Source organism: Mchenga conophoros, linkage group LG1 (assembly GCF_057382185.1).
Source record: "Mchenga conophoros isolate Kocher_MC1m ecotype Shallow Benthic linkage group LG1, M_conophoros_male_GT1.1, whole genome shotgun sequence".
Lineage (NCBI taxonomy): Eukaryota > Metazoa > Chordata > Actinopteri > Cichliformes > Cichlidae > Mchenga > Mchenga conophoros.
The window spans coordinates 14,116,516-14,144,373 of record NC_140526.1 but is presented as its reverse complement, the minus strand read 5'-3'; the positions used below and the strand labels follow the sequence as shown (position 1 = coordinate 14,144,373).

At 37.8% G+C, this 27,858-nt stretch overlaps 1 protein-coding gene across 3 annotated transcripts in view; it reads left to right on the top strand.

Annotated features, from left to right (window-relative positions):
• Window positions 1-27,858, top strand: part of mdga1 (MAM domain containing glycosylphosphatidylinositol anchor 1) — a 216,138-nt gene that overhangs the window by 85,715 nt on the left and 102,565 nt on the right. For all 3 annotated transcript variants that reach the window (XM_085266885.1, XM_085266899.1, XM_085266889.1), the window contains one exon: window positions 8,268-8,442. In XM_085266885.1, coding sequence (XP_085123011.1) covers window positions 8,268-8,442 — 175 coding nt within the window. The remainder of the gene's footprint in view (window positions 1-8,267; window positions 8,443-27,858) is intronic.

The window sequence follows — 27,858 nt, the reverse complement described above, 5'->3', positions numbered from 1 at the left end:
ATAATCTCTGCATGACAAAGCCAGCAAAAAAGACAAGCAATCTTTGACTTACTTTCATGATCTCTTTGAAACCGTAAGAAAAAAATATGTTTCGGCATACACACCACCCAGGTAGTTTCACTTTTAGACATGTGGTTGAATAACAAAAACATGTCTGTCATCAAGATTATGAATGTGAATACCAACTGAAAACCAAGAACAAACGAAAGACATCTTGAGCAGAGATAAGAAAACAAACTCTAACAAGATAGATGAATCGCAATGATAAGTGCTGCACGGTGCAGAGGACATGCTGACCACTAATAAAGGAGAAGGAGAATCGAGGCATGACGATGAGGTGGGAAATTGTGCTTATTATGTTTACGCTTGTAGACGGGACTACTCGAGTGTATTCCAAACTCAACAGCAGATGACAATAAATCACAAGATGAGGCAGAACATCTGCTTCAGATCTTGTATTTCACATGCTCCATAAAAAGGCATTGGTTGCGATCCATTTTGTATTTTGGAAGGTCATTCTGTTGTTATGCTGTCTACAGGCTTAAGTATTTAGAAGCGTTCACATCCACTGAATGAAATGTATGCTTCATTTATTTTAAACAAGTACAATTAGACTTTTTTTTTAAACTGTTATTTTTCATGGTAGTTCCACTCAAGTTGTTTGTGAACATGCTTTCAATTGTGTTCACAAACTTTTTTAAGCATTTAAAATTGACCTTTGGCTGGGCCAATAAAGAATAGTTATATCTTGTCCTAAAGACACTCCAGCACCGTAAACTATTATTAAAAGCTTATTTAAAACTAACTAATCTAATGAATCCAGTTTAGCGATCTTCAAGGCTCTCATGCCTTTTATTTCCATCTTTTTGGCAGGTTTGTCTTGCTTGCTTTAGGATGTTGGAATGAGAAAACTCCCTTTTTTAAAAGGAATTTGCAAAACATGCTTCCATGTTTATGTCGTATTATTACTAAATAAAGAACAGTGTGAAACTGTCCAGTTTCATCGGCTTATATTGGAATGACTTATTGTTTGTTAAAGAAGCAATTTTGAAGCACTACTGTTAGTTTATAGACGAGCGGATGCTTTGAGGCCAAGCTTACTTTTAGATCTGCTGTTATGAGCTATTCAGACTTCTTTGATTAGAAACTAAACAACAAACAAGTGAATTCAACAACCCAAGGCCTTCTCCAACTTTTTGTTTTTAAATCAATGCCTAGAATTTCTCTTTTTCACTGTGCTATTGTACATACATTGTAATTTTCTACTTTTTCCTTGCTTCTTATACATTTATGGCATTTGTGTGTTACATTGCCTTTTGGCTTCATGAAGATGTGTTTGAATAGATTAGGATATATCTACTCGGCTAATCAAGTCTGTCACATAGGGATGCCTCTTTAAAGTGTAGCTTTTGTGTCATGTCTACATATCACTTCACTCTTGTTCAGCCAAACACCGCATCAAATTAGATTTCAAAACAAAATACTTGTGCTGCTGATGTGCCTGGATGAAGACCTCTGTATTGGACTCTTCCATAGCTTTTCTGTATGTTTGAGTGTCTCTGGAGTGTCTGCTGCCGTGGTAACACACACTGTGCTTTGTAGATGAAACCCTCTCTGAGACTAAAAATAATAAAGTTAAGGTCTAAACGTCTGTTCTTACAAACTAAAATGAAACCACAGGAAAAAAGCAAAGTCTGTATTGACTAGAGACTAGACAGTGAGAGACAGGTATGTGTGCTTGTTTGATGATGTATGTTTTATTTATAAAGTATACAGGGCCGGCCCGTGGCATAGGCCGTATAGGCAAATGCTAAGGGCGCCGTCCATCAGGGGGCGCCACGCCAGTGCCACAAATGTTGAAAAAAAAAAAAAAGTTGGTACTATTATTTCTAAATACAAAAAATAATCCCACGTTAATTAAAATGCAAAGTAAAGCTTATTTAATAGAAATATTATTTGTTACAACATTACACTACACTGCTGATGTAGGGGGGCGCCACCTAAAATCTTGCCTAGGGCGCCAGATTGGTTAGGGCCGTTTCTGAAAGTATATATAAAGTAATATTACATTTTAAGATTGTTTTATTCTAGTTTTTTTCAGGCACTTTCAGAACAGAAGCAGTTTGCTGTGGCATTTGGAACATCATTATGAATGCTGTGAATGCATCCAGTGATTTCCTGATTAAGATGTTTGCATGCGTGGGATACGGGTCTTGGTTCGCAGCACAGGTGTTGCATTTGTTTCCCACTTTAAATGATTTGAGCTCTTTGTGGGGAAAAATTTGAGATAGCTTTGTTGAAAGCTAGAGCCGCAGAGCTTTTTCAGTCTAAGCACAGGTCAAAACCGTGGATGTTCTGACTTTATTGGTTGATCTGTGCTTCAATTGATATCGTAGGGCAAAGTAATCCATAAGATTCTTTTTCTTCCCTTGTGTGTAAGCCTTCTTCAGTTTCTCATTTCTCAGCAGCCTGACATCATCTGATCAGGACATACTCAAAAAAAAAAAAAGATGGCTATGCTCAAATTTCTCCATCCTATGCCGTGCTTGTAATAATTAGCCATTACTCATTACAGCTAACACATCCAACATGAGCAGAGTGTGTTAGGTAGCAGCTGACACTGCAGCTGACGGCTGTTGACACTTTGGAGAGAGCTCTGTATATCTGCTGATGCGGTCTGCCCCTGTTTGCTTTCTTCTGACTTAAACCATCTGATGGTCAAGCAAATGTTGAGCAAACTATTGAGACGCTTCCAGAAATGTAAATGGTGCATTTCTTTTTACTTGCCCTCAAGAAGGCACATTAACCGAATATTCATAAATCACAAGTTTTGAAACTAAGAAAGTGTTGATGTTAAGTGTTTTAACATCTGTATGCTATGCAGACAAATGTAAATGACTTTGTTAACACATGCATTTATTTTTATTATTTTCAAGATTATGACTTTTTTGTAAATGCTGATGATTCTTCTGATTCCTGTAATGTTATCACAGCCTTAGTTTCATATTACAGAGGCAAAAAGAGTGATAAAGGCATCCATATTGTATGACAAGGTTAGAGAGAAGGATGATGTGTTCAATATCAATGAGTCAGTTTTATTGAACTTTTTCTCTGTGATCTGTGCACAGAGGCATGGCTGATGTTCCATACAAACAGAGTCATTTTTTTTGTGTTTTTTAATGGAGTGATACACGGAGAAAACTGGGAACCACTCTAAACAAATATGTTTATTCTATTCAGGGGTAAAAGGAAAGAAAAAGGCCTTAAGCTCGTCATCACATAGTAAAGGAGTTAATGGAATAATAAGCAGTAGACCAGATTGGGATGCACATAGGCAAACTCTGTTCTTTAACTTATATTTATTACTTGCCGTTGCTGCTAACTCTTTTAGAAACCCACGTATTCCAATTCTCCTGCAAATAACTCTCCATCCACTTCTGCTCTGCTGTGACAGATAATTAAAAGAGATATTTCTATGCAGTAGATGTTTTGACTTATGCTGCATGTCATCCACACCTTGTCACTTTTAGTTATTCAATAAAGCCATTGTTCATAAACCAGAGCTGAGATAATTACTTCAGTGTTTATCAGTTCAAGCTGCTGCTGTCAACCTGGACTATGCCTTTTTTCATCATAATTTTACTGATATTCTATTTATTTTCACTCTTTCTTTCCCACACTTCCCCTCAGATGTTGCATATTCTGTGCTTGTGCGTGCATTCATGTATGCCTTAGTGCCTGTGTGTGAGTGTGGGTCTGCATCCGTGCCAAGTAGTATTCCCCGATAACAGGATTACCATCTTAAGCCCATTCACGGTAAGCGAGCCAGTTGGACGGATAAAGCACTGTATCGTCAACTCCGCTGGTGCTACGTCAAGAAGAGAGTTAGGAAAATTGTGGAAGGCAAGCCTAGCAGGCTCTCTGTGAGTTACTGAGAGGGAATATAAAGGATTCAACTTCTGTAGCGCCACGGGAAGCAGTTGTATAGAGGTGGGAAAGCCTTGCAAGCTAAGCTTTGTTTACAGTGATGTCAAACATGGAAGGATTTAATTTTCACTTTGCTTTACTGAGCGGTTGTGCATGTCCTTGTTTTAAAGGTAAATCTCTCTATTAAGTGTGCAATTTGACTTATTTGAATCAAAGAAGACAATGTAGTTAAATTACACTATATTAGTAACTGCAAACGTAATTGACTTTAGGTGTGGAGCACAGCAGATGTCCACAGGAGTGACCTGTCCAATTTGTGAACAACATCCAATTTATTCACCATCTGGTGAAGAAATTTTGTTTGCTTGCGTTTTATTTTCATTATTTGTGGCCTGTGAGCTGAAAGTTGCAGGTCAGCATAGGTAGGAATATGGTAGAAACATCTCAACAATCGTTTTTCTAGCTAAATGTCAGTATTAAGGCCTCTGATGTATTGTTGTGTTGTTCTGTCAGTTTCCAGTTTGAACAACAGTGCAATGGTGTCTTACAGGCACTGGACCATATCTGCTAGATCCTGCTGATTCTCTCTGATGTGTCAGTTTGAGGAGTGAAGTGAGAACCTTATGATACGATGCAGAGAGGGAGGAACATGTTTGTGTCGTGTCGACATGTAAAGTAAAAATGTGAAGGGAAAATGCCAGAATCATAGAGGGACAGAATTAAACAGAGACGGGCTGAGAAAGAAAGGAGGTAATAAGGCAACCACACACATAGAGACACACAGTCGAAAACAAATAGAGAAATTTGACAGTTCTCTTCTCTTCTCCCTGTATCTGTCTCATTTCTTCCTAAGCATGCCATCAATGTTTCAGATCCATATTCATCATGCATAATTAGTGCCTGCTGTCGTTCTCTCTTTTCCTTTTCCAGAATTTCTGATTTCAGGCTGTATCTTTTGCCAGTATAGGTACAGTAAATCCATTAAAATCCAATACAACAGCTCTATAATAAATCCCTCCTTTACTCAAAGCTTATAATGTTTAGTTTTGTTGTCACTGTGAGAAAGAGCCATTTATTCAACTGTCTGGACATTTTGGAAGGATGTTGAACATTAAATGCTCTATATTAAGTGTACTGAGGATTATAAGCTTCAAAAACTGCTTTTTATCAGGGCCCTTGTATTGGATTTCAGTAGTTTTAGCAAGGTGTGTGTTTCTAATCCACTTGGACCTGGCATTGTTCAAATTTCCAACTGTAGTATGGATCACAGCATATTTACTGTGGCTGGTGAAGCTTTGAGCTGCTCAGAAAATGTTAACTTGCTAGTTGGGTCGCAATATGTTTGACACTGACAACCAGGTTTGTTTATTTGAATCAAATAAATACGAAGCGTCCATGATACTTTCCAAAACAACTTATCGAAAACATTGTTGCTGCATTATGCACATGGCTGGAGACGACTGCTGCTGAAGGTACCAAGAGTTCACCTTTAAGGCAAAGTTAAAAGAGTGTTTCACTAAACAATATTAACTCAAAATTATGTTAGACATATCATATGATTAAATGGATAAGTTATCTGTCTTAATGGTTTTAATGGTGTGGAAAGTGTAATGCACTGTTTGGAAATAAATGCTCTAAGATGAAAATACTGTAGACAAATAACACATTGCACTTGGCCACTAATGGAAAATTTACTAGCTTATTTACGTCTGACCAGTATTTTAGTGCATTCTATGACCACATTCAAAGAAGGCCTAATGGCCAACCCACCCACCTTCCTTACAAACACCAAGTGGCCCCTAAACCTTCACCTGAAATATTCTGAAAAGGTTGTTCTTCTTTCCTTGGCGCTGTTTCTATGCTCCTGTTGAAACATCTGTGCCCTAGACAGCACACAGATCACCACCTGAATACAGAAAAAGTGAACAAAACTGCCGCTTTTCATGTCAGGCTCAATCCAATGGGACACCAAAACTTCCCTTCACATTACACTTCTAACCGAATGTAAGAGCTAATATTATAAGTCTCTGACTCAACAAATGTGTCTTCATCTCCCAGCATGTGCATGGGGGAGTAAGTCTGGGGAAATATGTGTCTTTCATGTGTGTAAATGGAGGTGTATGTAGACACAAAATCTGATGACAAGTGAGTGTTTGGCTTTCCTGTACTTTGTAAAGAAATAAAAGAAAGGTATCGAGCAAAGTGACCAGACAGGGATAAGATGAGGGACTAAGAGAGATATCCAGACCAATCTGTCAGGACTGTAGTAGGGGAAAAAAGGCACTGGCTATTGAAGGAAAAAGAAAAGAGAGGGGTGTAGAGGGAGGGTGAAGGAGGTCAGAGAAAGAGAGTGCAGGTGATAGTTTTAAGCTGCTGGTGTCGCAGGCAGATAAAGGCTTTTCTGCCGCCTGGTTTGTCATCTGCATTGCGCACAATATCTCCCTTATTCACAGTATCACCTCCTTCTATTTTACTTCATCTGCCGCCCTGGTGAAGCAACTCCCAGTGTGATGCACTTTTTCTCTTCCCATCATACAGCTGCCAGCAATACATTCTTAGTACATAATCTTGTCATTAAGATTCTAGTAAACTTGAGCCTAATGGTCCTGAACTTAAAACCTATGAATAACTCTAAAATGCTACTTCTACAAAACTTCAGCAAACAAAGTGTTCACAATTTGTAAGATTTTGACTCATCTTTTAATCCTTGCGTATAAAATGATACGCAAATGCACACTTCATGCTCACTTTCACTCTCTCCCTTTGTGTGTCTCAAAAAGGTCCACAAAAGACACCCACACACAAACACGTGCCCTCATCCAAACTAGAGCCACTAAACCGTGGACAGACAGGGTTCGCTTCATTGCTCACCTTGGCCGGTTGATCAATGGCAGCCTGTCTCCTCCAAATCCCTCCCACAAACAGAGCTGAATAAACAGACAGAGAGCATTTACACAGGCACTGATAATCTGCTAATCCATATAACCTGTTTTCTAATCAACACACAGACAGACACACACATATATGTGGGAGTGAATTGGTAACCAGATATGATGTACAGATCCAGGAACACAAGCAGACTAGAGTGCATGAAAACGGTAATGCACACTTCCACATACAAACGTTTGCATGGACACATACAGACAGTCACTCTATATCAGTGACTTTTGCCTATTATCCTCTCTGACCTCCTTAACAGGACATAGTTGATAGTCTTGCTGAGGTTGATAACAGACAGTAGGGTTAATAGGGATTAATGGACTGTATACACATAGTTATGCAGATACATATGCAAGAGCAAGCCATTCCAGTGCTGATGAGTTTTCAGGCTTTTATGCATCTGTGTGTGTGCACGAATGTTTGTGGGTTTGATTATTCAAGTGAAAGTGTCATGTAGCTGTCGGCCGTGCGGTGCTCCCATGGCTTGATAGGATAACTGAAGCGTGGAAAAGCCATATAGAATTTGTCAAAACTCTTAATGGTCTGAGTATCACAGACACCATGAGTACACAGCTTAGTGCTGTTAACTTCCTCTCTATGGAGAAGGCAGATTTTATCTCAGTGAAAGAAAACTATGTATAATGTTAATTTGCTATATATGCAATTAAATGACCTGCACAGTAAATTAAGGAGTTGTCTTTATACAGACTTGGCATTTCTGCAGGTCACTTCCACTTCTAAATAAAGACTGTTTTAAATGATTAATTTGGTAGGATATTCATCCAACTACTCTTTCAGCATGCCCCCCCCCCCCCACACACACACACACACACGCACACAACAAAAAACCCCAACCTTGAATAACTTAATTGCCGCAGAAAATTAGAAAGGACTTTCAGATCACTGTTTTAAAACAAATCATGCTGATAAATGAGTATTTGACCTACCAGACAGATATTTACATTAACTTCATTTACTGACAGTGATGCAGTCTTTTTTCCTTCTGAGGGTCGTACACACTTAAAACTTGCAATGCACTACTACTTCAGTGGGTTGCTAGCATTTAGTGAACATTACAAATTGTCTATCAACAGATAAGAACACTATCTTGTTGTGCTTTGCCAGTGTTTGTTAGTGTCACTACTGCGTGATATTATTTTATTGGTGTTTTTATAAGAAAAAGTCTCTGCTTTATAAGAAAGCAGAGACTTTTTCTGCTTTTTTGTTTATATTTTAGTTTTTCATGTTTTTAAAGAAGTGCATTTTTGAAGAACTTTGCTCTGTTGCCTTCTCAACATCTTTCTGTTACACTTGACTGATTCTGTCCTTTAACATAACTCACTGCCTTCGACAGCACTTTCGTCTTCTTAACATCTCCACCCTTCCCCCACTCTCTTCAGGTACGGTGGACGAAGACAGCAGGCAGTGCGTCAGACAAGTTCCAGGAAACATCCATCTACAATGAGACACTACGCATTGAGGGCATCCAGAGGGTGCAGGGAGGTCGCTACTACTGCAAGGCTGACAACGGGGTGGGGGTGGCTGCCATCAAGTCCATCCGTGTAGATGTGCAGTGTAAGTGGGCAGGGAGAAAAAGAAAAAAAAAAAACTCCTTCCACTTCAAGACCACAGCTGACTTTCACTACAGCTATTCCCACCGTTAGAAAAGATCAAGATGGAGAGAGATGGAAAGATTGCAAGAGGAAAGATGAAAGACTGATTGGATGGATGATGAGATTTCAGGTGGGAATGGCTTCCAAGAGTATCTGATGAATTATAGGTGGGTGGATGAAGTCGGATTAGGGGGAGGGGTGATAGATCAAACAGACCTGTAGCATTGGGATACTATAGATAAGAATGCGCAACACATTATTTCATTGAGATATTAGCCATAGGCTTGGGTTATAGAGGACACATTGGGACAACAGTGGACAGTTTACTCCACCAATAAAGGTAAATAAGGTAGGAAGGGGAAAAGGCGTTTTTTGTCAGATACTCTTGGGGAAATGTGAAGTCTGTGGCACATATCAAGAGTTTAATAACAGTTAGTCCAGGCAGTACGGGCTCCCTAACACAATGTTTCTCAACTAACAAATGTCATGAACTCAAACAGGGTAAGAGAGGAAAAGTAACATCTACAAAATCACATTATTGGCTGCTTAGTCTAAGATGCCCTTAAAGTTTCTTGATATTTTTTAAATATCCTCTAACTTGCCAATGCCAGCCACAAATGCCAACCAGCTTATCATTCAGAGATGACCTCTCCTTTTTAGACCTTCTTTGACCTGTCCTTGCAGACTTCAGTTTTACAATGGGACTTATTCGACTGTATCTTGAAAAAAGGTACTAGGCAAAGGTGCAAAATTCTGCCTCAAAGTCTACTTCAGTTCTGCTTCAAGGCTTAAGCAGGCAACAGACATTTTTGAGAGTGACACTCCAATGTTGAAGTGGTTTAACCTGAAACACTGTACAACATTTTTAAGATCTGTTGCAGTCAAATAAAAATAAATGTATGCTGGAACTGGAGAAAGAAAACAACTGTGAAAGGCCATGTAATGCCAGGACTGCATGCTATTTGTGCATCCACAGTAATTGATAAAATTCACTTAACATGTTTGTTGAGATAAGAGCACGATAACATGATCCAAGGCCACTTAAATGTGACTTCGGTCCATGTTCCATCATCTATTTTTATGAAAAAAAAAATGCTTTTGAAATATTATCTCATGCAGCCAAAGTTAGTATCAGCTTCTGGAAACACTTTGTTGTGCCTCCTTAAATGTTAAGGTTAACAGCACTGCAACATTACCTCACAAAAAATGTTGATATCATTTACTTACTAATACTCAGAAAAAAATATTATTGATGATTTCAGAGATATTTATAAATTTTGTTTTCTAACCCCCCCCCCATTGCCCAACTTTGACTGTTTAGATGCAGCATTGTGTTGTAGGGGTCCCGTGCTGCTGCCTGTTTCACTGCCCCACTGTCCCAGTGAGTCAAGGGTCAGGTCATGGTGACAGGTTGATTGAAATGCAACTACATACTCAACACATCAATACTGTTATCCACTTTTATTCTTTCCTGGCATCTTAAAATCCTTATCCATTTGTTATGGCTTCTTACTGCATAAATAGTGTCTTTCTTCATTGATTTAATCATTTTGATGGTGGGTTTATAGACTAATAGAAAGAGGCTGATCTTAAGAGAAGACCCTATAATGTAACGCATCCATTACCTGCCTTTCTTTTGCTTAGTTCAGCTCTTTTTTTTCCTTCTTGGTTTGCAGGGCATTATGTCTACCTCCTTCAGTGCAAATTCCCAAATTATTTCACCTGTGCACTCACACAAATACACACATCTACAGACACACACACATACATATTCGCACCATGCTTGTCCCTGTAGAATTTGTCGCTTACCCACAACCCTGGCTCAGCCTCTTAATGGGGCTCTCCCTCCTCCCTCCTTGTTCAGTCCCCCTTTCAGCTGATAGTGTTAGTTCTCCCCAGGCACTAGCTTGGCCCCTGCTGGGGAGCTGGTAATTGCAGGGGGCTTGGGTAGTAAACAGGTTGCATTGTGAGTGTAGTTGTGACAGGAGCTCTGTGAAGCTAACCAGCTCTGACGGCCAATGCTTGTTCAATTCCCCTTCCCCCATGCTGCGTTAGACCCAGCGGCAATCAGCCAAGCTTCCTACACAGGGCAACTTTAGTGCTAGAACGATGTAACAATTAGCCCAGGCTACTGGGGGGAAAAAAGGAAGAGAGATATATGAAAGTCGAGGTGAAGATGGATGGGAGAGAGAGAAAGGGGGTTAGAAAGAGGAAGGAAGGAAGAGGGACAAGCAGGGACGAAACAAGGAACAGCAACCATCTAGGTTTACTGTTTACGTGATATGAAAAATCCTTAAAGGTCCTGCATGGAGGTCAGTTGGAAAGAGGAAAAATGCCCCCCCCCCAAAGTATATTTTATGTATATAAATGCATGCATGGCTAGCAAATTAAATGACACAGTGTGGTTGGTTCGTATGAAGCTGAGCCATTTTCCATCAGAACTTGGAAGTAGATCATATTCTTCTTAGAACAGATACTAAAAGTTACTGCAGCTTGGCACAGTGTATGATTCACATTAGTTTTATATATACCAATGTATTCAGTGACCCCTTATGCACTTCGGATACAAGACTGGGCTGATATTTCAGGCAGATACGTTTTTCTATCTAATGTAAAAGTGTCTCTTGAGTAACTAAATGAACTGGCACCCACTAAAAATGTTTTTATAATAGATAATTAACTATAGTGCCAATATAGTGCAGAGGGATTGCTATGATCATAGCTATTAAAAGAAAAAGAAATCAAACACATAATCTTAAATGAATTTTAGTTATCACTATGACTGCTGCTTACTTTGCCAGAATCAGCAATACTTCATGTTGCCAAAATTTGGATTTTGTAGCTCTAAACCGCTTACAAGATTGCAGCTGGTGGTAAACACAAGAGACAGGTTCAAATAGGTCATGTCAAAAAATGAATAAGAGACATTGCAAATGTCTCTTATTCTGGGGTTTTAATGTCTGGGGTTTTTTCTAAAGAAATTATGCATAAGAACCAGAAGGGTTTTAGATTTGTAGTCCCAGCAGGAAGAACGAAACTGTGGAAAAAGGAAACACAGTGACACTTCTTATCTTGTTTACCACTGCCTTTGCAGTGTCTGAGAAAGAAAGAGTGCACACAGTGTGAGAACACTGACCTGGATCCTGCCTATTGGGTTTGCAGGTCAGATCATAGTTACCTAAAGAGTACTTGACCTTTCTTGGTAAAAATGAACAGTGGAAAGCTGAGGTAGTGGTGAGTGATTGCAGTCAAATAGATTCTATTATTATGGTGGCCAAATTTCCGCTGAAATAATGGGGAAGAAAGGAAGGACGAAGAATAACAAAAAGATGGAAAAGAATGAGACAGATGGAAAGAGAAGCCAAAAGACAAATGAAGGCATTAAAAAGGAGGAATGGAATTTGTGAAGGGAAATGAGAGTAGAGAGCCATGTGCATTAGATGCACTTGTGCTTTTCAATTTGGATGGCTCCAAGAGACCGGTTATTGGACTAGAGAAGCGGTCCCCAACCTTTTTTGCGCCACGGACTGGTTTATGCCCGACAATATTTTCACGGACCAGCCTTTAAGGTGTCACGGATAAATACAACAAAATAAAACTAGTACCGGTACCGAAAAAAAAAAGATTTATTCATAACACACGTGAAAAGACCCAGGAAAACAGAGTTAACGATAAAAACAATAACAAAATAACGCTGAAAATCGATAAAAACCTTGAAAACCATATATTTCAGACCTGAGCGTCAACTCTCGCGGCCCGGTACCAAACAACTCGCGGACCGGTACCGGTCCGAGGCCCGGGGGTTGGGGACCACTGGACTAGAGGGTAGAACAGGTTGTTACCTGTACAGGGTGCAAACAAGAGATTTAGCTGTCCCCCTCTCCATCTCTCAGTCATAAAACTGATCTTATCCTCCGTGTCTCAGCTGTTTTGAAACAGCTTTAAGATGTTTTTAAAATGGAGTGACCAAACACTGCTCTTCATATTCACTCTTACCTTTTATTTGTCACATCTTCCTCTTTCTCCTCTTATTCCCCCATCTTTCATGTTCTTACCCTCCTTGTTTTTTCTTCCTCCTGCTTCCTGCACACTTACTGCCTTCCTCCATAAACTGCACCAGTGAATGATGGAACAATGTATGTGTATGTACGTGTGTGTGTGCAAGCACACATCTGCATGCGTGCATGGGTGGATGTGTACATATGCAGTAAATCTGCTGGTGTCTTTCTCCACTCAGCTGTGAGGCTAAACCAAACACAGCAGTCTCTGGTTGTAGGTCATTTACCCAAATGTAGATTTAACGTTAGTTTCATGGAGGCATGCAAGAAGTGCTCGCACATGCAAACACAACCCCTTGCTTGTTGCTTATTTATAGGCAGCACATGCACATTTTTTTAATTTACATAAATAAACGTGCACTGATGCATGCAGGAACATGTACGCACTTGCAGGTATAGTGTGAGAGTGAGATGAACAATAATAAAGTGGCCAGAAAGTAAATGGCAAATGGAAACTTATGGAGTGACCGCACATATACAATATTCTAGTTAAAATAAAAGGCTTTTTTCTATCATAATCTCTTTGCAGTTGTGTTAATTGATCCCTTATATAGTTTTTTCCTTTGTCAAATACATGTGAAGCATGGGCTATTCCTTTCTGCTGCCAGTCTTCTCGTTCCCACTTCCACAAGGGGGGCACATTAATCTTTGCAATCTTTACATTAATTAACTGCCACTTAGTTATCCTAATACTCTCCACACAGCAACACACCATCCACCAATAAGCCATTAACGCAAACAACCTCCTTTCCTTCTCAGACCTCCACCACAACTGGGTCACTCAAATCAAACTGCACACCATTGATCTGGCACCCTAACCACCGAGACAGTGGGGCAGTGAGCAGGCGGGGTTTAACTTTGCGTAGCCTCTACTGATGGGATGGACTTGGTTCAGAAACCCAACTGGTGATATGTAGATAGAATCTGTGAAAAGTATTTTTGTTTAGATCAGATCAAAGGATACGTGGACCTATTTCTCTCTTTAGGATACGCCAAGGTAAGTGGAAAACGGCAAGTGTTGAGTTAATCATGATGATCATATAGTGATGTCCGTAATTATGCTGATGATGTTTATGTGGATGGCAATGTGGTTACAGCAGGGATGAGGATCATGATACTGATCCATTGGCAGGGGAATATTGCTTCTCTTTGTTGTTTCTCTTGCTACTGTTAATCCCTTATTGATGTCCAATCACTCACCATCTCCATTAATTCTATTTTAATATATCGCATGCTACTGAGGTAAGTGGAAGTTACTGTACTTCAGAAGTGGCAAAAATACATTTCTACCAGATATCTATCTCTTTGCCCAGCTACCCTCAACTCATCTCATAAATACCTATAGTACAAAAGAATACAAACTTTATTTCAACTTAAATTGTAATTTTACATAACATACTCAGCTTGAACATCTGTCACGTTGAACACAAACAGAGAAAACCAACCATTTATATTGTGAGCTCCAGTAGAGTTTGTGTACAGGCTGTGATCAGCTGAGCTGTGGTACTGCTCTGTAAGTCATTCCTCTTTATGGATTTAAATATTTCAATTTTTCAATACTACATGAACTATTATGGATGGTTTCCTACTCCTAGACAGTAGAAAGCTAGTATAAAGGTGGAATTCAGGGAATCGAATTAACATCGCTGGCTTAAATATAAATTAATGTCTGCCAGTCTTGATTTAACCTAACAAAGCTTCTCTGCGTCCATCCAACATGGTGCATTACTGTACTACTACTTTTACCTGCGTGGTATCTATATGTTGTGTTCATTTTGAATTTAAGCAGAATGTTACAACTAAATCCAAGTGATCAACATTAAACAACCTCTTCAGAATACTTTCCAGAGAAAATGACAAATCCTGTGGCAGACTCAGCAGTTACTGTGTAAGTCAATGGAGTGTGAAACCATGAGTTTCTAAATCCGCATGAGTCCTTTAACAACTTTGGCAGTTATCACTAATAGTTGCCAAGAGTTGTGCGTGTCAAGAGATGAATAGATGAACTTCTGAATCTGTATTTTTCACAATGATACCCCCCCCCCCACACACACACATATTTTCACACATAAGTAGTAGGCTAGGTGGTCAGTTGATCCCTGTTGAAATTCTTCTATCACAATGTTTGCTCTATGGTTCAGGGTGATGAGGTTTGGGCTGAAGAAATAGAAATTGGCAGGAGCCCTGCTGGTGTAGTCAGGGAAAGCATACAGGTATAGTACTTTTTTAATACTGGTTGCATGCACACACTTTTACCAGTCAATAACTGAACTGTGGTCTACACAGAGAGACAGAGTGAAGCAGAAACAGGCAGTTTAAAGGAAACTTTGACCTTTCAGTCAGATTAAAGTTGAAGCCACAGGGTGAATCATGGGCCCACCACACCACTGTCTGAGTCACACAGTGTAGTAAGCTCACACAAACTTTCTTCCTTTGCTCATCATCTCTTTCATATCTCTCGCCATGTGTTCCTCCCTTTCTTACTTTTCCCGTGTCTCTGTGCCACTCTGTACTCCTCCCACAGCTTATAATTACTCTTGGTTGCTTTTTCTGTAGTGATGGTATATACCATAGAATTCACTTTCTCAAGATATAGTGAGTGGGACTTCTTGGGAAAAACAAAAAGTTAAATAAAGTTACAGAAAGGGCTATACAGTGTCTCCCCCCTCTTAGATCTTCACAATAACTGAATATATCCTCTTACACTTGCAATATATATTTCTGATTGTGCATTTTTGTGATTTCCCTTGCCTGTTTGTGTTTTCTACATCAGGGCAGCCTAGCCTCTGCGGGAAATCCATCTCGTACTTGTTTTTTGTTAGTTTCATACACTCTGCTTTTCTTATCCATTCTCTTTCTATGAAGGAGTGGTAAATTTTTTCCCACTGTTATTGAAGGGCCGTATTTTGATATATAGTTTATAGCTTTTTTAAATTATGTTTTTTACTTTCACTCTGATTTTCTAAGGCTGAATTTGATGTGATAGTTAGAGGAAGTACTTTAAAGGTGACCAAGTCAGTTTGTTTTAATCCAAAAACTTTGCATGGTCTTGATGAAAATGTATCCTGAGAAAAGTAATTTAAAAAGTATTTATTGATAGTGTTCGTCACTGAACAATCTGTGATCAGTTTGCACTGGTAGTAAATATACTATGTACTGTATATTCCACAATGAAACACAGCGCCAAATTCAGCCCAATGGTATTATGTGAACTTTGGTCTGGGTCAAAAGTCAAAATTATGTTGTTTTGGGGTTACTTGTTTATGTCTATATTTTTGCAGCCAATACTGACAGCTACCCATTTCTAATAAACAGCTGATTCTTTATTATAAAAACAAAACCTCTGCTGCACACTAGAATCTGTGCAGTGGGATGCTGCTTTTTTTTAGAGAGAATGTCTCCCATTAGTGGGTATTACTTGGATCGCTCTTATGTTATTTAATAAATCTAAAATTGCTGCTGGCTCTACATTAACATTTTCAGTCCAACATTAGATGGGGTCTTCAGGGATTATTTTGTCTGTGGCTGAAGTTGAAATCTGGCTTCACAGTTTTGGTCTGATTAGCTAGAAAATAAGTATTATGATGAAACGTTAAGGATGCATCATTTTGATCTGTGAGGTAAAGATCATTGATATTTAAGGAGTCTGTTTTTATCTTCTTTCTGTAACCTAACCCTAACCCATGACATGTTCCTTTATCTGTGTGTATCTACTGCATTTTGCGTGTTATGATCCATGTTTTCTTCCAGCAATATGTATGGATTAGGGATGACACCTTATAATACCTTTATATATATATATATAAAAATTCTGAAATCAGCTATGTTATATAGATTAAAGTGTTTGAAATGTTATATAATAGTGTCTGTTGCCACATCACTAATTTAAAAGAGATCACAAGATCTTTATTATTATTATTATTATTATTATTATTATTATTATTATTATTATTATTATTATTTATTTATTTATTTATTTTTGCCCCTTGTATGTATGAAATGTATGAGAAAGAAGATGTGGATCTCCGTGTTGTGTTTACTCATAGTTAGTTTGGTGGATACCGTACATTCTGGCATACACAAATCCTAGCCTTAGACCTGACATTGCAAGCTTTACCTCGCCTCACAAGTTTATTTTTAAGTGATCGATAGCCAGGTTAAAACGTCATCCCCAGTTAAAGAATTGAACTCAACATTCACACTGTGATTCACATTGCTGTCAAATATCTGGGACAGTGAGTACCAAAGGCTACATTCTTAAAAGTAAAAATGTTCCACTTAAGTGATATATAGTGCTTCTGTGCAGTAGCTCAATGAGTTTAATTTGGTGCTAACACTGCAGGGTTAGGGGTCTAGTTCCCATTGGGCTTATGTGCCAAAAATATATCGAGACAGCTCTTTGGATTAAACCATCTAGCAAACTGCCTAGAGTTCAGGTGTAATACAATATGCTTAGTATGTTATTTTGTATTTTATAAGCTCATTATAATTTTCTAATATAAGTGAGATTATCAAGTGTGTAGGTATCGTGAACTGCCAGCATTCCCCAGTGTCAAGGGTAAATAATGTGTAGCACCTTTCAGACACACTCATTTATGGTCATGTGAGAGCATTTGAACATGGCTACTTCATGTCTAAATTAGCATACTAATGATTTTTTAATTGCTTTTAGTGTCTTGCATTCTCAAGCTCTCACACTAATGTGATGCAAGCCTGAGACTGGCTTATAGAAAATATTTTCTTTCTGCAAATATGATAAAGTCTAAACGTTTCACCACCGGCTACAAAATCATGAAAGAGCAAAAAAGAAACTCTGTGTGCACCTTTGGTTGACAGATAGACTTATCTGAAATTAACAAACACCTTTCATTAAAGTTGACTTTTCCCTTGTTCACTTGGCTCTGCAATAAAATGTATATAAAAAAACAACTTTAGGTTGTGTTGGGGTCTGATAATATGCCATGCCATGGTCTGACTGTATTTGATTAGAAGTAAATATACTTAAAGGGAACATAAAACACTATATGTATGAAGGCTAATTTACACTGGAACCCTACTCTCAAAAACTGACATTATTTAGCCCCTTTGTTTTCCACTGAGTTATCAATTCTGTCACTAGTTAGCTAATATAAACCTATTTACCAATGTAAACCAACCAACAAGGTGATGTCACGTTCTGTACTGGCACAAGATGGTGTTAAACATGTTTTAAAAACTTTAACTTTAAGCTCTTTTTTCTTAAATGCAGCTTCACAGACAGACTTAAATCTATCGGTTTTTGACAGCAGGGCTCAATAGTGTAAATTAGCCTTTAAATATGTAGTGTTTCATGTCCACTTTAACATTCAGTTTTATTATCCAACTGTTTGAAGTTTTAGATCCATGTTTTGATTTCTTTATTATGCTTGTTTTCTTGTGATGTAACGGAGTCTGTGATTTCTTGGAGGGTTTTTTGTGTATGTTCTAGATTTTCCTAGTGAAAAGTCGTTACTGTGCAATCCTGTGTTTTGGTTCATGTTTCCAGTGATGGACTATTTTTCTTTTGTTGTTATTGTTCTTGTAGTATTTGGGTTTTGTTTTTTGGTTTCTATTCTACTATTAGCTTGCAGGACATTTTGTATCTACTGTAGCTTCACTTACTACTTTGAGGTTCTTAATTGTGTGTTCAGCCCCTGTCTTATTTCAGGATTCATGTCCCAGTCACATTGTGTTGGGGTGTTTCTCATTTCACTATTAAGGCTATTTTTCAGCTGTGTCTGATTTTAGAATTACTCCCTCCTGTCAGTCTTTCCTGATTGTTTTCACCTGTGCTATGTGTTCAGCTGTGTTTTGTTCACCACCTGTTTCCACAGTGTCCTCCAGCCCTTATTGCCTTTGTCAGATAGCCTGTTTTAGTGCATGTGTTTTTAGTATTCTTAGCATTTTGGCACTTGGTTAAAGGTTACTTGTCGATCAAGGTGTACTATGAAACAAGTGCAACATAGCTAGTATTTGTGTTATGTGGCCCGACAAAACCTAAAACTCCAGTTGGAGATAAGCAATATCATGACTATGGTTGTCAACTTTCTTTCATAATCGAGTCATCTGATGTGTCATGTCAGGGATCAACTGAGCCCCGCCTACTCAAATATGAGACATTATCAGAGGAATAGGGGTTAGACATCTAAGCAAAATAGTTTGCACTCATCTGCAACTTTGATAAGATACCCCTCAACAGGTTGCATTTATAAAATACGTTCCGTCAGCACCTAAAGCTTATTCTAAACAAAAGGATTAGCAAAAATGTGGTGCTTCCAGCTGGTTTTAAATCAAAAATCCAAACAAGATATTTCCACCCACTTTTGAACTGAACAATAATATTACAAGGAGGTGAAGGTTTGTTAGTTACCTCCATCTGTTTTAAAAGTTGTTCCTCTGGGTTTATGCAACAAATGACAACAGGGAGTACACCTGTGAGTCTTTCCATTAAAATACTCAGTGACTTTGGGACAGGAATCAATTGCACATGGTGTTGTATTTTTCACTTATCTCAGGTGAAACTGGACCCAGTCACGGTCTGTAAGCTACAGTTTAACTATGGTGTAATTTTATTCACTAAACTTACATCAAATGTTGGATTTAGGATGCTTACTTGTCAAAGAAACATATAAAAACTGGCAAGAAAACACAGTTTACCTGAACAGTATATACCATAGAAAAGACAATGGCCAGACTGCTTTGAGCTAATTAGGAAGATAGAAGAAGCAACTCAGATAACCAGTTATTACAACAAAAGTGTGCAGAAGAACATATCTGAAATCAAAAACCATCAAACCTTTCAGCAGATGGGCTATAGCAGCAGAAGCCCTCACCATGTGCCACTTCTATCAAGTCAAAACATGAAACCGAGATTACAATTCATGCGAATCACCTCACCAAAATCAGACAATAGAAGATTGACAAAACATTACCTGGTCTGATGATTCTCGATTTGTGCTGTGACATTCAGATGACAGGGTCCAAATTTGACATGGGTATCACTGCTGAATTATTTATAGTGTGAAAAAAATACATACTTCTGATCCCCGTTGTCGACGGTATGAAGAGAAGTCATCCAGCACTTGCTATATACAGTAACCAAACGGTGTAGCCAAATGGTGTCTCTCACTACATGAGGTTCTGAGTTTTGAGGTTCATAGATTAATAGCAAAATAACATGTTTTTTAAAAACTTGTTGGTATTTTTACACATAGTCCTGTAAAGGGCTTTTACTATACAGATTTTCTTTTGAGTTTAGCGCCAGGTAAAACAAATGTCAGTAACATTCAGTTTTCTTATGTATCCTTAGTAATTCCATCTGAAAAGAAATCCATGTATAGCTGTACAAAAATATAGCAAATATGACCCTAGAATGTAATTAATTAAAACGTGGTGGTGTCCAAGGATGAGGGCGATGTTTTTTATTTTTTTATTATATTATACGGTATACACTACACAGAGAAATAGACGTGGATTTTGGTCATGTTCTCTGCTTTCTGCATTTCAAAGATTCGCATTACTTCTGTTTAACCTCCAGTCAAATATGCAAATTAAATAATTTGACTCACCATATGAAGTAAAGCACACCTACATCATATGGAACTAGCCTATTCACTCCGAATTCTCATTTGATCTTCATAACAAGCAGAATATTATTATTATCACCTCCACTGCTACCACATTATCATCACATCCTTGTCGGATCCCATTTCAGAACTAATGTGATGGAATACTAAGGTAGAGTTCACAACCAGTCACATACAGCATATCCACAGTGTTTTTTCAAAGAAATGAGCTCGACACAGATACTGAACATGTCCTGAAGTCTATTTGTAAGCAAAAGAGACATCCTGTATATCTATTCTTTCTGAGAAAATGAATTGTACAGTATGTGCAGACAGGTAAATGTGTGTGTCAGTGTATGTGCTCGACAGTCCTCCTGCACCTGTTTTGCATACTATTGTCATAAGAGTCTTTCTATCAAATCTAATTTAGCCTCATAGTGCATTGTGGGGGTTTTTTGACTCAACACGCAAAGATGTTCCATAGATATATGAAGGCATAGCGGTATGAAAAGGTGAAGGAGCTATTGTCCTGCTCCTCATGAATACCTATTTTTGATTAAATTCATCTTTGTGATATTTAAAGTCCTTTTGGTAACGGCAAAGGGGAGAGCTTTCATTCCCTTTCAACATTCAGCTTCAAGGTTTCGTTCATATCTGCTTTATGAGAAAGCTAATTATTAAGCTCAATGTTTATTTGGCCTTTTCTCCCCCTGTGGACTCATGCACAGTGTGTGATTGAACAAAACACCACCATGGGAAAAAAAACAAACCCTGCACTTTCTTCAAGGTAGGCTAATGCTGTCTTTTTAATAAGTTACAGAATTAAAGGTAATTTGCCATATGGTTGATTGTGGCATGTGACATGAGTAACATGATAAAATAATTTTGTCAAAATTTGAACGTCTCTGCAATAATGGGGAAACTGTGATAACATTCAAAAACAATTTTAAAACAATCGGTAATAACATAAAACACATAATTTACAATCAAATGACTTTCAGATGGTATCTGCATAACAATTACAGTCTATTTTCTTCACCAGCTCTAGCTAATTCTAATCTTTGTTCTCTTTTGGATACATTTTTTAAAAATTACAAAAATATCCATGATGTATTTTGCTAATCACGAAATTCCAAAGATTTTCTAAAATAGATACGGAAGTTAAAGGATGACATTTAAAAAGCTGTAGGAGTGATGTTGGCAAGCCTGCATCTATACACCCTTTAGCATTTCTATATGCTTCTTGCTTCAGAAATGTAAGTTTAACAAGAATGCATGTTAGGTCATTGTTAAATATACTATGCGATTTAACAAAGCTTTCCAAATGGCAAAAACAAGATTTAGTTTGACCTGAAATAGCACACCCAAGACACTAGCAGAGCATAGCACTGTATCTCCTCCAAGGAAAATGGGCGACAATCCGCCCATTGTCTCACATTAGGCCTAATTAATTAGCACTTTGCTATGGTATAATTCACTAATAGAAGTTCAGTGACCTTGAAGTTATCTCAGGCAAAGCCAGACCTCTCCTGGGTGTGTTTATAATAAAAATATTGTGTGAGTATTATGGTCAATTATGGTAAGCATTGCTGTATTTATATGTGCATGGGGTGAGGAGGATAGCGCTTGAGTTTGAACACATACTTTATGTAATGACACTACTGGTTATGTTCAAATTGCAGAATGTGAATTTAAGCTTTCTTTAATGCATTCATATTAACTGTATTTACTTTCTGTTTTTCTGGTGTCATTAAAAAAATATAACGTGTAATCACATGGGAGAACATTTTTTCTTTAATGAAGTTGCTCAGTTGTTACCACATGTAGCATCTTTTGATCATTTTAATTTATAATTTTAATTCCTTTAAACTGTCTTAATAGATGTTCATTGTTTCAAATACACAGGTCTGCCATGTTTACTTCACTAGACAGCAAATACAGATGTTTAATTTCTGAGTAATGGCATAACATTGTAGTCAGAATCTATCCTTTTCTGCAATGCAGTGTGGAAAAGCAATGTTGATGAATAACATTTCAGCATAGTACTCAGAAAATGCACCCTAATCATGTCCCTCTTGGTAATTTTTAGGAGGTGTGGATGTTCTGCCAGTAGAAACTGATGACTCCTGAAAAGAAAAAGGCTTCTTCCAGTCATTTGTTAAATGTATTCAGTTAACGATTCATTTGAACAGGTATTAGTTTCATTGATTTCTTGTACTGACATGTGTGGGCACTGTTACTGCTGTAAATGGTAACAGAAGAGGCTTTCTTTTGACAATTGTGGTTTCCATTTGCCCTTCTCATCAGTCTCCAGTTACCTTTGTAAAGACTGACAGTAATATGAAAGATCTGTTACTAATGGATCGCTATGCTTCTGACAGCCACCGTGGCCTAATTATTTTCCCTTGCTGGCAGACACTGTGTGTGGGCATACGGCTTGAGACATGGATAGTGTGATTGAGTCTTTAACAAAACCTTCGCCTTCAAGCAAAAAGCATCTTCTATAATCTGACATGTGCGTTCCTGACAAGTGCGGTGGTGTCACCTTGATGGTGGAGCATACAGAGACATCAAGAAAGTCACAATTGCAGATAATGGCGTCTCTGTGTCCACAGTTATATGGATCAGACCAACAGAGAAAAGCACTTAAATGTATCCCGTCTTCCTTCTGATCAGCCAAGAGAACAGGATTTTAAAAAATCCTTTCTACTTTAAAAACCTCAAGTAGTTGATCCTGTGTGAGAGTGTTTCTTGTTCCTTGTATCAGTCCTTGTACTGGGATTTATTTTATTTTTTTGTCACATTACAGATTGCGACATCCACATAAAAAAGTGAATTTACTGTACTTTACATTTCTCAAGAGAGCAACATTTAGTTAAATGCTTGTGATGTAAAATATTCAATAAGGAACATGTAAAAAGGGGGAATTATCTGTTATATACTATAATATCAACCTCAGCCTGTATAAAAATGTTTTTTACAAAGGTAACCAATTTAATATTTCCAAAACTTGCAACAACATTTTAGTTTTTATTCAAATTTTATTGATCAGTAATACTATATGCCAAATACAACTTTATAAAATTTCCTTGTCATTAAATGTTCCTAAAAAGAAAAATATTAAAACACTAATTTGTACATTTTTTTATTTCTTTAACAGTCAAAATTCAACACAACATTATTTCTTCTCATCCCTGTTTGTGTTTATTGTATAAATAAAAGTGTAAAGTTATGGATGCAGTAATCAGCATCTAGCTAACACTAAATAAATAAAGCGAGGATAAAGATTTTTGGGGGGTTTTCTGTCAAGTGGAAGGTAATTTCAATTGCAGCATTTCAGTCAACTTGATAAATATCACCAAGCACACAAATTACATCTGGGCAATTTGTCACAAGATGTGTCTGTTAGCTATATGTAATGTTGTGACACTTAATATGTGACACTCAGAGACGGATAAAGGTGTGAGATAGACAGGAGAGAACAGGAACATGAGAGATTATTTTTGATGGTAAGAACTGCTCAGGGGATCTGTAAAAATCATACTTTTAGCCACCACATAGCCTAGAAAACTGATTGGCATCAGCTTATGAGATTGACAAAATTACAAAAAAACGCTTGATGGATTGTCGGAGCATTACGGCTACCGTAGTCAGGAGCCTCGCAGAGTAATCCGGGTCCAAACTCTACTTGAGGTCCCAAACTCAAACAAACAGCATCACTGAGAGTAAAAAACTGTCTTTAATAAAATGAGCAGCTTTGCTGCTTTACCAGGTGTAACAATTAAGTTTAACATCCAGAATTTATTAAATTTAACAGAGTTAGAAGTTAGCAGGAAGTTAGCTCACTAGTTTCCACCTATGATGTAGCATGTTCTGACTGAGAGATTAATGAAAAAATTAAAACGTACAGCTCTGCTGTCACTTCCAACATAAATGAAGACAGAAAACTAAACAGCAGTGACTTTTGTAGAATTACTGAAGTTGGACTAGCTGGTATATAATGATGTGCTACGTGATCACTAGCGACACAGCTATGTTAGCATAACATAAACACAGTGAAGCTGGAGGATGAATGCTAACCTTTTTCCACTCGATAAAAGTTGATGCGATGGTTCCTGATGGTCAGGGACAAATGGAATCGCATGGCAGGATGCTGTAAACGGACCAAACAGAAGAACAACTGAGTTCATTGACAGTGCACTTTATAATCCGGTGCACTTTATGGTCCAAAAAATATGGTAACCACAGAATGGTAGGCCATGTAAAATCACAGAGCGGATTCACCGTATGCTGAGACGCATAGCGCACAGAGGTTTCTGCAGAGTCACTATGTCAGTATTATTTATTTTTCCTCTAAAAATCAATCATGTTTTTTTTTGTTTGAGCAGATTTATGTAAATAATCTGGCAGATCTTCCCAGGTCTAAATTAGGTAAAGCTGATTTTTTTTCCCCCTGCTTTTCTTTAGCTCATTGTGTTTGTCACATATCAGTGACGTAGGAGACACATATTTCATTTTTGGGACTCTTTCTTTGATCTGCACAAAGTTAATTCATTTAGCAAATTCTGGATTTAATCACTTCTTTTCCAAATAACTGTTATCACTGAATAACGCACTGCTAAAGAGGGACAATTTCCAATGGAGTAGTGAATTTAGCATGCTCGTTGTATTCACAGGCATAACTGCGAATCTTATAAGCATTATATTACAGCATTAATTAGGTCATTTTAACAGTCTGATCAGAGGTCCCCCAATTAGTGCGGCTCGAGAAGTTTCATAGTTTACTTGCAAATCAGCTGTATTTGTCAAGCCAGATGGATGAGCAGATGGAGGTGATGAGCACAAACCACAATGAGCCTGCCATTACTTCCCAGCCATATGCTTAATATGACATGTTACAATTACACTGTCACAATAGAGCCTCGTTTATCCAAATTTCAGGCACCATCTACTCGTATCATATTTCTTTGACACAGCACAATCTAACAGATTCTAATTTTAGATATCAGTTAGATTGTGCTAATGATTTCTCTTAATAAAAGTTTATATAGCAACTGTAATAAGTCAGTGAAAAATCCAAAAGATTCAAATGCATTTCAACAACAAGCTATATTTGATCATAAAGGCAATTCTCAGTTCCCACTGTGGCAGAAACTCTAACTGAGCTACACATATCTTATGGTCAGCATGTGAAGCTAATATATTAATATCTGACCTCTTAAAAGGCTTGTACAGCTATAATTCATGCTTTTATCGAAGCTTCTGGTTTGTTCAGACTATGCTAGGATCTGCTATTCTGGTCATTTTCTCAGTGCATATTTGGACCAGTCACACAATGTTTCTTTTTCCTTTTGGTATACCTTGGAGATTTATGTCAAATATACCTGTCCATATCAAGGACTGAAAAATTACAAGTTTTTGATAGAATGAGTTTATATGCATGTGTATGCATCCATCCATTGAAGACACTGCGTACTTTCTGCTGCTCTGTACAGTTTCCTTACTCTTGGTTCCTGGTGGTTAAGGGTGGTGAGTCATTGATAACATGTGACATTGGTTTCCATGACAGTTTGGGGTCACCTATGCCTCCCACCCCTTTCTACTGAGCTACTACATCACGGTTAATTCAAAGAGCAGACATAGTTGAAGGTTTTGTCAAACGTTACATTTAGATAAAGACAAACGTACATTGTTGAAAGGAGGGTAAAAAAGGACAGGAGCAACAAAGTGACGCATGGAGCATGAGAGATAGAAGATATAGGCTTGGGGATGAAAGGGAAAGAGGAAGACACACTATATGAGCAGAGCCACATTGCAATGTGGAGAACACCTGCAGAGTGGGAAAATGATGCTAAGGCCAAATTATTATAAGACTGAAAAACTAGGAGAACCATTGGGACATTGCCAAAATCACACCAGAGCTTTAGACATTATAAATGGCCAGGAGGAGTTTGGCAAACTGCCATAAAAAAAATAAAGTCACTGTCTCATACATAGTCGAGTAAGGTGAAGCTTTTATATCAGTTTGCTAGGTGGAGACAAGATAAGGAAACTGTGTTTTGCTGATCTGAAAGGCCGACTGCCAGACAATGATAGAGAGACAGGGAGATACAGAGTGGCATAAAAGAATACATCAGACAAAAATATAGTCATGTGTAAATGTATTGCAGTATATCTACTGGCTTAGACCAATAACGACTATACCAATATTCCGAATGTTGAGCTTTATTGTTTTACTTTGTTTTTCCTTTCACTTTATAAAATCAGTTTTTCTTGTATTTGACACAAAATAATTTATTTTGAATGCAGTCTTCGAAAAAAGAATGAAGCATTTATGAGCAAAAAACCCTGGACATAGTGAGTGCACACATAAGATGCAGTATGGTTTAGTTATAATCTGTCCCACAGACCATGAGGAGATAAGAACACTCTACTTGTCCCCATGATTTGGGCGGCTTTATCTAAAATGTGATTTTTGTTTTTTGCCTTTTATTTATTGACTCCTTCTTTATAAAGGAGGTACAATGCAGTGCATGCTTGAAATGATCTTGACCTCACTAGAGGCTCTTGTAGGACAAATTGCTATTTTTCTCTGGAAAAATAACCATTCATTGTAGGTTTTCTGTGGTGCTGTGGTACATCAAAGAAAGAAATAAAAGAAAATAACTGAAATTTAGGCAGGTGGAAATATATAAGGATTCAAGGATCATTGCAACAGTAAATTAATGCAGATTGAAAGTTTTTTTATCATATTGGTCAAGTATATAAATATATTGGTCGCAGTTCATAAACATTATTACGTAAAGTATGAGTAGCATTTGTCACTCATAAACAAAAACAGCAGATATGAGCACATATGGCTTTCATCATCATGCAGTATAATGTCTCTATTTTTATCTGTAAAAAGGCCATCTGTAAATCTAGTTCAAATGTGATAAAATGGTAATACCAGGATGTTGCAGTAATTAAGATTTCCAGCTGTCTTTTCAATATCTTCCGGTCAATAAGGCTGATCAGATTTTAGCAGGTCTCTTTTTACTCAACCGTCATCAGTTTGCCAGTATTCACAGCCCCTCTGGGCCATTTATTGACATGGTGTTGGAGGGGGAAGGGTGGTAAAATAAGGTGTAATTTGAGTGTGCAAGGGTGAAAGAAGGTATAACTCTCATCGTACATTATATTCGCTTAAAGCAGCAGTGGAGTGATTTCTGCTCTGGTATGTAGTTGTTCATTTTAGTGATATTAATAATAAATCCTTGCAGACATGGCTAACTCTCTTGCTGGCCACTATTTTTAGTGACATCTGAATGCACTAAGAGATGGAAATGTGGGGGTGTAAACTGAGTAACTGACAGGGAACGTTTCATTTCCATTCCTTTCATTTATTTCTTTTTTTATTTCTTTTTACTGCCCTCACAGGTAGGATGGCTGTTCAAATTAGCTAACCCCAACTAGCCAAAGACCTATCTAGTTTGGCATCTGTATTCATCAGTGCCATAAGGCCAGGCCCATTTTAAGATTATTTTATGGCGGTGGCATTTTTCATCCAGCCACTATCCAACTTTGATTTTATGGCTTTGCATTTCCCTTCTTTTTCACCCATGTTTCAGCATGCCCCTATATCCTGCTTAAATGATCAACTTTTTACTCTTATTCCCCTGCTCTTTACCTCACTGTTTTCTCACATTTGACTCAATCAGTAGTTTTTGACCCTTTTCTTTTGTATACTTATTTCTT